This window comes from Neodiprion lecontei, chromosome 5 (genome assembly GCF_021901455.1).
Source record: "Neodiprion lecontei isolate iyNeoLeco1 chromosome 5, iyNeoLeco1.1, whole genome shotgun sequence".
In the NCBI taxonomy this organism is placed as follows: domain Eukaryota; kingdom Metazoa; phylum Arthropoda; class Insecta; order Hymenoptera; family Diprionidae; genus Neodiprion; species Neodiprion lecontei.
Window position 1 is genome coordinate 36,288,991 of NC_060264.1, and position 12,196 is coordinate 36,301,186.

The window sequence follows — 12,196 nt, forward strand, 5'->3', positions numbered from 1 at the left end:
TACCTAAGATCTAGGAGTGTCAACTGATAGTGCAATTACCATCCCGCTTGCGGTCAACGTCGTTGGTCCTCTTTTTATGTACGGGGGCTGGCGCAGACGGAACGATTCCCTGTTTCAGAGCTCCCATGCTCAAAGACTTCCGCGGAGGCGCTGCTGTCCCGACAGATGTACCAATACCGCTGCCGCCGCCGCCACCGGCTGCAGCCTGTCCGCCGGATGAACAGACATCGCCGTTGGTCAACTGAGATCGCCTGGGCCAGGCAAACTGTAAACGATACTCAGTGCTGATTCGTGAGATCGCCTTACTCAGCTGGCTAGTTGGCAGCTCTGGCGCTGCAGTAGCTGCCTAAGAATAAATTATAAATAGACTTGCTGTTATAAACTTTGATCCTCCAGCTAATTCTTTATGATCAACTTAAACACACCGCGTTAATCTGGAACGGTCACAGCTCTCGATAAATCGCCGAGGAGTCTAACGCTGATAAGTCTGCAGGTATGGACCAGGTTTCAAAACACCCGAACAAATTTCCAAAACAGATTTTATATCGCATTTCAAAAGAAATCCTTCATACGTGACAAAGTCATTTACACCCTCTTCTCCGATGAAGCGATTCTTATGAGACACGCAATGCTTTTCAAACCTAGTGTCGCTCATCTTTTGAAACAGATCACCAATTTCATTAGCAGCTATTATACACACCTAGAGCATTCGATCAATCCCGCCACTCGATACCAGCAATTAGGCAACCAAATAATTATATTTATATAATGCGAGCATGTTTTACGTGTTCTCCATACACAAAGTAGCGTTTTCTATGACGGTCGAGTGAGTCTGCGAATATGCATGCGCGGAGTAGAGAAAAGACCACTTTTAACTCCTAGGACTTAAAAGTGATCTTTTCGGTACTCCGCGCATGCGCTGTCGCGAACAAATCAGACGTAACGCGATCCTAACCTCAATTTTGTGCTTCGTGAAAAAACGTGGAACATACTCTTGTCATATAAAACATCGTGTGCAACAAGGAGTTAACGATATTTTCGTCTCGCGTATTTGCAATATTCGTCTTCGGCTCACCTACGACTCATATTGCAAACTTACGCTCGGCCTGAAAAGACCGAGTTTTCCTATCGGAGGGAAGCACATAAGTACGTAAAATCTAACCAGTTGCTTGATTACTGACACCGAGCGACGAAATTCACCGAATCCTCCCAGTGTAGCCCGTCCATCCCCTACCCCCCGATCTTACGTGCAAGTCTGAAAACTCGTGCCCTTTTTGAAATGGGGGGTGTAATCTTGGGTGAAGCAACGTTATTCAGTTTCTGTTATGACCACCAGAATTGTCGCGATTTAGGGGCTTTAGAACCTTAAAAGAATATATATATATTTTCCCGACGAAACTACGTGGAAAAAAAATCACATCTAGATTACAACAATCTTACTAGACAAACCGATAACTACGAAAATGAGCTTCGCCAAGTGAGTCACTCCCTACCACATCAGTTTCCAGACCTGTATGTAAGACCGTGATCGACCCTAAAATAATTGTATAGTCGGTTGCACCTGAGTTTTATCCGCAAGCATGTTGGAATCCATAGAATCCATCCCGCTGCCATCCGCAGCCGTCATAAACTCGTGACTCTTGTAAGCAAGCTCTGGACATTTCTTCCGCCGCGGTAGGGCTGGCTCCAGAGTCGGTCCTGTAACAAAAAATTCATTAGTACATCGATAACTAACTTGAATAATTGCAAACTGAGTATACGACCAGCAAATAAATATATAGACACAGCAACGCACAGTCAGGTCGAATGTGGGATAATTAACGTGACGACGTTTCATCGGTATATTCTTCATTCATCAACGCCTACAAGTTACGAGATAGCAGCCTCTAATGTGAGGCAATTAAAAACAAAGAGGAAAGTTTGGCCAATTTTAAAGCAGAAACGTAAACTACATCACGTGTACAATAATTCATGACTAATCTTCATCGGCAACTATTGACTTCTTGGTATAATAAACGTAATGGATGCATGAGGCTTGATGATGCGAAGCTAACAATAAGCAATGAAAATTCATGCTGTAACATTCCAAATAATACAGTGCCTGATATTCGGTAATTGACATGCCGAGAGACTAGAATATTTCACTTAATGTTACATTGGTCTTTCTAATTATTTGCGTTAATTTTTACATTGGTGTACGCGGTTTTTTCATAGACTAGGCGTCCAAACTTCTAGGGACTTTTTATCTCGTGATGTATCCATCTTTTCAAAATACTGCACGTTGCAAATTTTAGCATTCAAAGGTATTTTTCTGCGAACTTGTATCAGACTTGAGATTACTTCACCAGATGTATGATCAATATTGAAATTTCAGGATAACCGAATATTTAGAATATGTCCCGAAAAATTGGTCGACCCTTCCTCGACTCAAGTTACGTATCATACATGCAACTTGCAAGATCGACGACACAAGACCCTAGTACACAAAAGTGAGTTAATAATACGTTAGAAAGACCCATACGTGTTATTAAATTTCTCAGTTTGAAACTTTATATAGCCCCGTATAGGAAATACAAAAGACTACACATACAAGGTTATTTATTGACTACTACTGATCAGTAGTGTCACTATAGTAGAGTCAGTTTTACCTGAAATCCGCATACGCGGCTCTCGCTCGCTCAAGGAGCGGGCAGTAAATATTCAATAAATGGCCCTGTATTATCTCTTATCCTCCTATTCATAACATCCATTAACGCGTGCTTTTTGTGCGACTTGAGGTGACTTCATGCCTTGCGCTAACCGCTGTTGGCACGGTCTCCGCAAGCTTATTATAATGCTTGTGTAGGCACGCAGGTTCCCCTATAAGCCAGCTCGACTTTCGAAAGTTGCAAGCTGATCATGGTCCGCGATCGTTTATCGAATTTCGAAACGAATTCAAATTAATAGATGCAGCAATGGCTCGCACTGCGTGAATTCATTATACGTAAACATGTGTAATACAAGAAAGCATAACACTATGTATGAGGCATTCCACGCCAACTCAGTAAACGGTTGACCATGACATGCTTTAATTTCACCAAGGATTTTTCCTACGTTGGTCCGACCCCTGAAAATTTCAAAAAATATTTTCAAATTTTTTCAAACGCTCAATTACTTTATGTTTTTTTAAACCCATTACAAGAACACCCAAATTGATTATTATGAAACAAGAAAAAAAAAAACATTTGGTTTCCGAGTTGAAACATATTCACGCAAGATTCAGAGTGGGACCTCGTTTTTTCTATTTTCATCGCATCCTCAATTTCATTGCTAATTTTTTTCAATTGTCTTTCCAGTCTTAAGACACTCTCGCGATTCTTTTCAAAATTTCATCACAGATTTTGAACAGGTGTGAAAATAGAAAGAGCGATTAAAAAAATATAAAAAAGGATAACAAAAATAGGCAAAAACGAGATCCTACTCTGAATCTTGTTGAAAAATGTTTCGTTTCGGAAACCGAATGTTATTTTTCTTGTTTCATTCAAATCAATTTGGGTATTTTTGAGATGGGTTTAAAAATTGATCGAATAAAGACAAGTGATCAAAAATTGTTTAAAATTTTTTTCGAAGCTTTTCAGGGGTCGCACTAACGTAGGAAAATCCTTGGTGCGATAAAAAAAGTGTCATGGTCAACCGTTGACCGAGTTGGCATGAAATACCCAATATATATTATATATACGTTATCAAACTGTAAAGGTATAAATAAATGCTGTGGTTATGTGTTTAATGGGCATATGTACGTAAAAGCTACTTTGATTAAACTGCATGGGTTGTAGGGTCGATAGCCCGTCATTACTTGTGGACTGATCTGTATAGAATCGTCTTACCTTCGTTGCTATCGTCTTCAGTTGACTTGGCCGATTGCAGCTTCGCGTTCGCTTGTTTCGCTGTAAAGAAAATTTGCGACTGGCATGTTTTTCTATTAGCAGTCTATACAAGTACTTTTAGCCAAATTTTGTCAGTTTTTTTTTTCTCCATTTTAAAATTATACTATCAGGATAAATTATGTGACAATTGGACTGAATTCCGAAGTGTATAACTGAGTACTTATAGTATATATTATGTATACATGTATACGGTTACTATCACAATATTATGGATTGCTGTACGTCGTACGGACATGCTGCTGACGTATCCTTATCAGTATTTAACTCTGATCATCGTTCGAAATAATTTTCTTGACTTGTATCATAACCACACATAAGATACGCGCAGTTGGCCGTGGAATTATTGTATACAGTAAATCCGTGTATTGGCGAATACGAATGCGGATATTTATCATCGATATTCGCGAATGCGAATGCCAATATACATTTTCAAATCTAGCGCCATTTCTCTATGGCTAAAAATTGACAATTGATTAACTGACAGGCACACCACGTAAGTCGTACGCATACATTAGCGCCGATCGCATCTTATTCCGGAAATTGCCGAGTTAATCTGAACTAAGCCGATTGTTTGTTTGATTATTTAACGACAAATTGATAACGGAAACAAATTAGTGTGATTCAAACTAATGTTTTTTTCGCTATATAACGTTATTTTCACAATTTTTATGAGCAAAGTATGAAATATTTGTGACAGTCACATTCGCAAAATATTTGCACGATTTTTGCAAATGCCGATGCGAATGCGAATGTCAAGAAATATGCGAGTATTCGTTACATCACTAATGTATAGGTATGTGCCGTAATTTGTGCGGGTTCATAATTAAGATTGTCATGATTATTAAATAGGTATTTGTTGCGCTTTGCAAGCTGGTACCTTCAATTCAACGAAAGCTGATAAAAATATTATAAGTATACATATATGTATATACACATATAACATATATTATTGTAATACATACATGAACGAGCATTACCGTAAAATTGCATTATCGGACGGTTGAGGTTCAGCAGTATATGTATATAATATAAGTATATTAAATGGAATGTAGGAACTACCAACGGTCGGTAGTAATTTTTCGTAAATATGGCGAATAGAATTCAGAATAATCCTATCTGTTGAAAAGAAAACCTCAAAGAAATATCGATGCTTTCACCAACACACAGATTATTCCGATAACAATTAAGTTTACTTTTATACATATCTAGAGCTATCGAGATACTGACCAAGTCCGGATTCTTCGCACCGCCACTTTGTAAAAATTGCCACATACGTCCTCGGTTGAAACAACTACAAGTTCTACGACTGCTGCATAAAGGCGACCGCAGTACGACTCTTTGAATGCATAACATCCTTGAATTTTCATCAGCATATTATATCATAGGAGTCTAAATTTAGTTTCTACTTTGTTTTACCCGTGTACGAACAATTATTGCAACGGAAGATCGCGGAAGGTACGAACATATAAGTTCTGACGCTGAGGGAAAAAACAATCAGACGTGAATGCGATTGGCGATGAAGTGATGTGTGCAAGACATATACTATAGGTACTTATGGCGATGGTGAAAAATAGCAAAAGACCACTAACGACGGGTAATGGTTACGGTAGTATTGATTTACGTATGCGGCTTTGTTGTCGACGGGGTTACTTTTTCCGTACACCTTCTAAAAAATAGTCGAATTTACAATTAAGAATTCCAGATCAGAAGTTTTACAGCCAAATTTAGGCTAACAATAAAACAGGTAACATCGACTAAAGTAAAATTAGGTACAGTAAGAACCATGTTCTTCAGAATTTATCGGGAAACTGAAATCTCTCGTTAAGCGATCTGACTAACTATCCTTGCCATAAACACATTTACTTTATACTAAAAAAATTATGAACTCGAAAATATTAAACGAAAGTTTCACCACCCTTGCCATAAAAACGCTCACTTTGCATTCAAAACATCATCAGGTCGAAAACATCGAACGAAACTTCTTCATTTGTATATATATATATATACATATATATATATATAGCCACAAAATAACTCTATTTTCGAACTGGCCAACAATAAATCTGGGAAAATAGTGAAGCGATGAACTTAAAATTTGGACACAGTACCTACAGATACGTTATCTACAACATCGCGTAATATTTTTGCGATGCCTGAGTTGGTTATTATCGTAATTAGACAATTCTCCGTGAAAATTACGCTAGATATTTTTCATGTCTTCTATTTCCTGATCGCCATTTTCACGATTTTTTACAAAAAAAAAAAAAAAAAAGAAGTACGCTACATCGTAAGTGAAAGAGTCATTGGTCTTTTTCAGGTGCACTATTCCGCGATTTTTCTATCTACCAGCAGTTCGGATTATAATTTTTTAAATACAAATTCATTGTTTTTATGGTAAGCGTGTTCAGACTCCTTGATTACCTACTTTAACTTCTTTCGTCATTCTTTCATTGCGGGTTCGCGTTTCATAAAATAAGTGCATCCTCGGAAGATTGTATGGTTACAGTTTTAATAATTTAGCAAAAATCTTGTGCTGATTTTGTCAACTAGTAGTAAAATTTGGCAAATTGTAATAATGTCCAAAGTAGTAAAAAAAAAAAGTAGCCCCGCTGTCGCATAAATTCCGGTATATGATTTTCACGAAGAAAACCTAAAAATATCACAAGTATATATTAAGTTTATAGAACGATAGCTTATCACGTCAAATGTGTCAAACTCTAGCTTCCAGAGCCATTCGGCGCTGAAATGTCTGAGTCTGTATCTTGAACCTATATCAAGTCATTCCCACATTCCGCATACAAAAATTAATCAAATGATTTTCAGTATACGTGAAATCCGGTGTTTTATGCAAAACGTATACATATACCAATACTTCGTAGCTATAACTCGTGACCGCCGATCGTCTATAATATGTTATGCCTGCATGTGCTGATAAACGTAAAAATTATACTACACATATTATACATAGGTGTATATATATGCTCTATATATGTATAGGCCGGTGACAACAGTGACGCAACTCTGAAAATACAATTTTTCGGTACGAAACTGTTTAAAACTGATCTACTTCGAAACTCGTGACCAGCAATAACAACACTAATCTCAAATCTGTTCTCTGGCAGATATACAGGGTGTCCCAAAATTCACGCAAGAAGTAATTGTAATCGAAAACACAGGTTTGTAATTAGAAATTCAATTTTTTTTATTGAATCATGAAGTATACAGTATACATAGGGTTATGTATGGAATAGGATATCGGGTAATTGGCCTCCATGGCTTTGCTGTACGCACATACACGCTCTTTTATTGAAATTTCCCATTCACGTTTTGCATATATGCGCTCAATTCCTCCTTCGAGGCGTGAGTGGTCGTGGGCTTGTCAGCATAAACCTTGGACTTCGAAAAACCCCAAAGAAAAAAGTGCAACGGCGTTAAATCGCATGATCTGGGTGGTCGATTCTGATCACCAAAACGGGAAATTAAAGGTGGAGGAAAATTTGAAAAGAAGAGTGCGTATATGCCTACAGCAAAGCCGTGGAAGTCGTTTACCCGATATCCTATTCCATACATAACCCTATATTCGGTACTTCGTGAATCGTTTAAAAAAAATTTAATTTTTAATTATAAACCTGCGTTTTCTGTCAAAATTACTTCTTCCGTGAATTTTGGGACCCCCGTGTATACCTAGATGTAGAATCGAACCTCGCAAATCCAAGTATGATACCTATTGACTCGAAAACGCCATTCTTCACCTGCGTCATTGTTATCGCCCGCACGCGATCATATACCGTGATATACAACATACGACCTTCAGTCGTCGAATCATGACTCGGACGATTCACTTTCCTCTCGTTTTCATTAAACGATATAAAAACCGGAAGGATTGATTAATGTCAGGCACGACTTACTTGACGCTGGAGCCGGCTGCGGTGATCGCCGTACAACAGTGTGCTGATCCTGGTGGGGTCCGGTGTACTCGTGCCATGTGTACGTGCTCCGATACTCCGAATGGAGCTGCTGAAACGTACGAACATTGACCCGTCAGCCGTTCACTTTATCGTCAACAGCAAAACACTCGATTGTATTCCGTTCACACTTTTCAACATACGTATAGGTACACTCTGGCACAATAACTACGTTACACTGGTGTCAATTGACTGTATGTACCTGTACCGTATTGTCTTGAGGTTGAAGTTAGTAGCGTAGCGTAGCGTAACAATAAATGATAATTTAGGAAAAATAATTTTTTTGCAACCTCAGAATCGTCTGGTATCGAGTAAGCCGTAATGAAGCCGAGACGTTTTCATGTTTTTTAAACTCAACTCTTTCAAAATTATTCTAAAATTGCAAAGTGATGATTTTTTCGCGTCAACGTTACTAACTTCAATCTCGTATATTTTCACTATTTCACATTGTCACCGAGAATCGGGTTGGTCGACAATCGAGTCTAAATGTCTAAACGGCAGTGGAAGTGCAAAAAACATCATCCCAACTTCTACCATCCGATTATAACTTGGTGTGCATAACTTTGATGTGACTTTCATTACTAGACTTCTATGTGGGGTTGCCTTATTCGTTCAATGGAATTGCAATTTCAGGCTATTATTATGTTAAGAATCCAGTAACAAAGGTTTTATAATCAACTCAATATTTCAAACGTGAGCATTTGCATTTTCTGCACATTTGTAGGCCCTCGGATGTCTAGAATGCGCATAGTCGAATCGCCGTTAGGGACTACGAGTTAGTGACGCAATGGTGCCGCAGCCCGCAGAACTGCAGTTTCTTGCGTCCTGCACTGCGGGACACAGACTCGAAATTCAGGGACTCGGTCGATCCTGTTACTTTCATTTTCCGCATTTTCTTATTTTACTATATGTTTCTAGTTCGTAGATTGGCCGGGGAATAATTTGGATGAATCGATGGGTGGTGAAAACATTGATAATGTTATAAAAAAAACTGTACTATATGAGTGAAGAAAATAACACTATACAACAATAATTTGTATTCCATTCGTTTCCTTAAATGGACTTAATCACTGTAAAGTTCTGCCGTAGATTGACTGAAGTCGTTACACGGCTGTTTTAATATTCCTCCACTGTGTATACTTGATTGAAAATCGCCCGTGGTACTGCACAAAAATTAGCGACAAAGTTTTCGAAATTGCTGAGAATTCCTAAAATCGAACAATGGGCCTCGTATACTGTACAGTATCAAGGTGCGTGAAGTTAAAATAAAACACTGCAGTTGCCCGTAGAACAACGTGGATTTAATCCTCGGAGCCGATTATATTTTTGCTTTTTTTCTTCCTTCTCAATTTCCTACTCATGTGCCTGTTAAACCCAATTACTATTATAACATTACCGATACTGTAGTGTTTGATTACCTATATAGATATCACGTAGATGGATATCAGTAGTATTTTTAGTCATGTTTAAAAACGTCGTGCGGTGACCACTGAACTATACCCTAACTAACAATAAAATGTACTCCCCCATAAGCTGCTACCGTAGCAAAGCGTACCCAGGATACAGCATATTATTATACCACGAGTATTACGGACAGACATCTCGATAAGAATTGTAACGATATATGTATACAGTAGCATAAAAGTAATAGCTTGTGGTAATAGTTTACATGTAATAAGAATCTTGATACCGGCGGTGTCTCTCTTTGCAGTAAAAGTAAAATTCAGTGGAAGTGACGCGTTCGATGTTCCTATGAGATCAGTTCAACAATACTTAAAAATACAAAACACATCGCAAATTTCTAGCTCGTCTATCGTGAATATCCAATAGTATATTACACTGGTCTGTGAAAAAAAAATAATTTTTTTATCATTCTTATTATTGTGTGTAATTACAATAGATTTGATACTCTTGAATCGAAATATAGTAATAAAAAATATACACCACGTACACTTTTCGTGTGGTTTTTGTTTTCAATAAAACCCTATTTTTGCTTACAAATTACAATCAAACACCAATGATGGCAACAATATTGATTTAAAAAAAGTTATAAAGTTAAAAAGTTTGGACACTAAAATCGTCGGAAAATCTATTTATTAGTATAATTCTAGTTATTTTAAAGTTTTCTTTCTTTTCGTCTCATCAATTGGAATTTCACGGCGAATTGACCAACAAAAATCTGCAATCATTTCTTCCGACCATTTTCCTTTCTATCGTTTTTCTAGGTGCAATATGTGAACGTTAGGCGATATCTTTCTTTCTCTTTCTATCTGTTTGAACTGTTTTTGTATAAACAGATGCTATTTCAGTAGATTAAAGTAGTCTAAATGCAAAAACAAAACACAATAAACTCCGAAATTTTAGCAAAAAAAAAAAAAATCATATCATGTATTACATTACACTTGACAGCAATAAATGAAAAGCGGATACACACAGATTCGGCATATTGAATCCTTCATATTTATCATAAATTTTTAGAAGGAGGATTTCGTTGCAGGCGTTATCAATTCGGATTACTTCTATACTGTGCATGGGCACGTACAAAAAACAGTAAGTATAGGTCAATGCATGATATATATTATAAATTATAAGGTGCTGCAAAAACGAAATAGTGGTAGAAGGGTTGCACATCGGTCAGATACAAAAGAGCTTATCATTCAAATGATGTCCTACATATTTACAGGTGTATCTATATACCTATAAACTTTTGTATTCAAGCTAATATAAATCTCACGTACATGCTTATAGTCGTATAGTATACGTTCTCTACGACGCGATTTCTGCAATGTCACATACAACGAGTGAGAATTATACGCAATTCCTCGTTCATTCGTATTCGACACCGGCTCGTTCTAAGAACAGCATACGTACACTCGAAACACAATCAGACGTAAATTTCTGCCTGAAGTTGGTCACAGCCGCCATTGTAAACGTCAAACGATTTTCAAAACGCACCGTACATGTAAGCTTGATCGAAACCATGAATGTGAACTATGACTGTTTCGTTTTTCACGTGTGATTTATACATTTTCGAAATTAGTATGTTAATGTGTCAACATATCTATCTATAATTAATGCCATTTTCAAAATCTTTTCGTCTTCGCAAAGCTGTTGGTACGAATCTGGAGCGAATTCAACGACACATGCATACGTATTATAGATATGCTCGTTAAACGTTATATCGTTATAGATATACAATTGAAATTTCGAAGTGTAAGATTATAATTACGTAATCAGATATATTTTAAAACATGTAAAAAAGCATTTTATATCCGTCTGAACACGATATGACACATAATCAAATTATACAAGGGTAAACGGGGATAATATTGTTCTCACCTTGTCTATAGGCATTGAAGGACACGCACGACACAAGTTCCAAAATGAACCAATCATGAGGTCGGAGTATGTGAGGCAGTAGAACGGTGTGATACGATGCGACTGACGGACAGACGCTAGCGAGCTGCTGACACGGCGGTCGGTCGGTCTGTCAGTCAAAAGACGACCGCCTTCGCTACGGCGTGAATTTAACCCCGGCTGGACTCCAGGTCCTTGAAAAACATTCTACCTCATTTTCTTATTACTAGAATAAAACAGAAAAAAAAAAATAGCGGAAAGCTAAACGTAAAACTAACTATAAGAGGTCTCTCTCTCTCTCTCTCTCTCTCTCTCTCCCTCCCTCTCTCTCTCTCTCTCTCTCTCTCTCTCTCTCTCTCTCTCTCTCTCTCTCTCTCACTTGCTCTCTTTTTCTGTTCCTTCCTCCCACTTTCACCCCGCAATCACTCGCTACACACTTCTTTCGCTCGTGAGGAATAGAGAGTAGCAGGCAAATTACGTCTAGTTACAAGTATGGCACAAGTGTTCTATAATGAATTGTAAAAGTAATCAAACGTAAGACGGTATAATTTTCGAGTGAAATTATCTAACGATCTCGCTGTGTCACACCTATAACGTGATAGGAGAACCCTTACTCTTCGACTAGGAAATATTCACGAGCACAACGTCCTACGTATCCAGGGAGACACTGCCGTCTTTTTCCGGTAAAATGCGCCGACGGCGTCCGCGTCGCGCGGGTGGAGATTGCTTAGGCGCAGGCGTCCGGCCGCCGGTCGATACTGCCGCAACGCGCTGTCCTATGCCTAACACAGCATACGATCCTGCTGTATAGATGCATGACATACCTGGCGCCACTTTGGCGGATGGTTACCTAGCGTACCCTGCAGGCGTGCCCGACGTCTATCGATGTATGTATACATACATACATACGTACTAGCCAATAAAATAATTCCGGTTCCTTACAATTTC

At 38.2% G+C, this 12,196-nt stretch overlaps 1 protein-coding gene across 13 annotated transcripts in view; it reads right to left on the bottom strand.

The window, feature by feature from the left end:
- The window catches only part of LOC107217272, a 30,942-nt gene extending 18,984 nt beyond the window's left edge, over positions 1-11,958 (bottom strand). For 4 of the 13 annotated variants that reach the window (XM_015654731.2, XM_046739714.1, XM_015654726.2 and 1 more), the window contains exons 1-6: positions 11,863-11,958; positions 11,231-11,442; positions 7,835-7,943; positions 3,867-3,926; positions 1,562-1,698; positions 40-346 (exon numbers count right to left, since the gene is read on the bottom strand). In XM_015654731.2, coding sequence (XP_015510217.1) covers positions 40-346; positions 1,562-1,698; positions 3,867-3,926; positions 7,835-7,943; positions 11,231-11,287 — 670 coding nt within the window. In that variant the 5' untranslated portion in view covers positions 11,288-11,442; positions 11,863-11,958. Of the gene's footprint in view, positions 1-39; positions 347-1,561; positions 1,699-3,866; positions 3,927-7,834; positions 7,944-11,230; positions 11,475-11,836 lie in introns of all 13 variants that reach the window. The other 9 variants (XM_015654728.2, XM_015654730.2, XM_015654732.2 and 6 more) reach the window with 9 other exon arrangements.
- Positions 11,959-12,196: the final 238 nt, after the last annotated feature.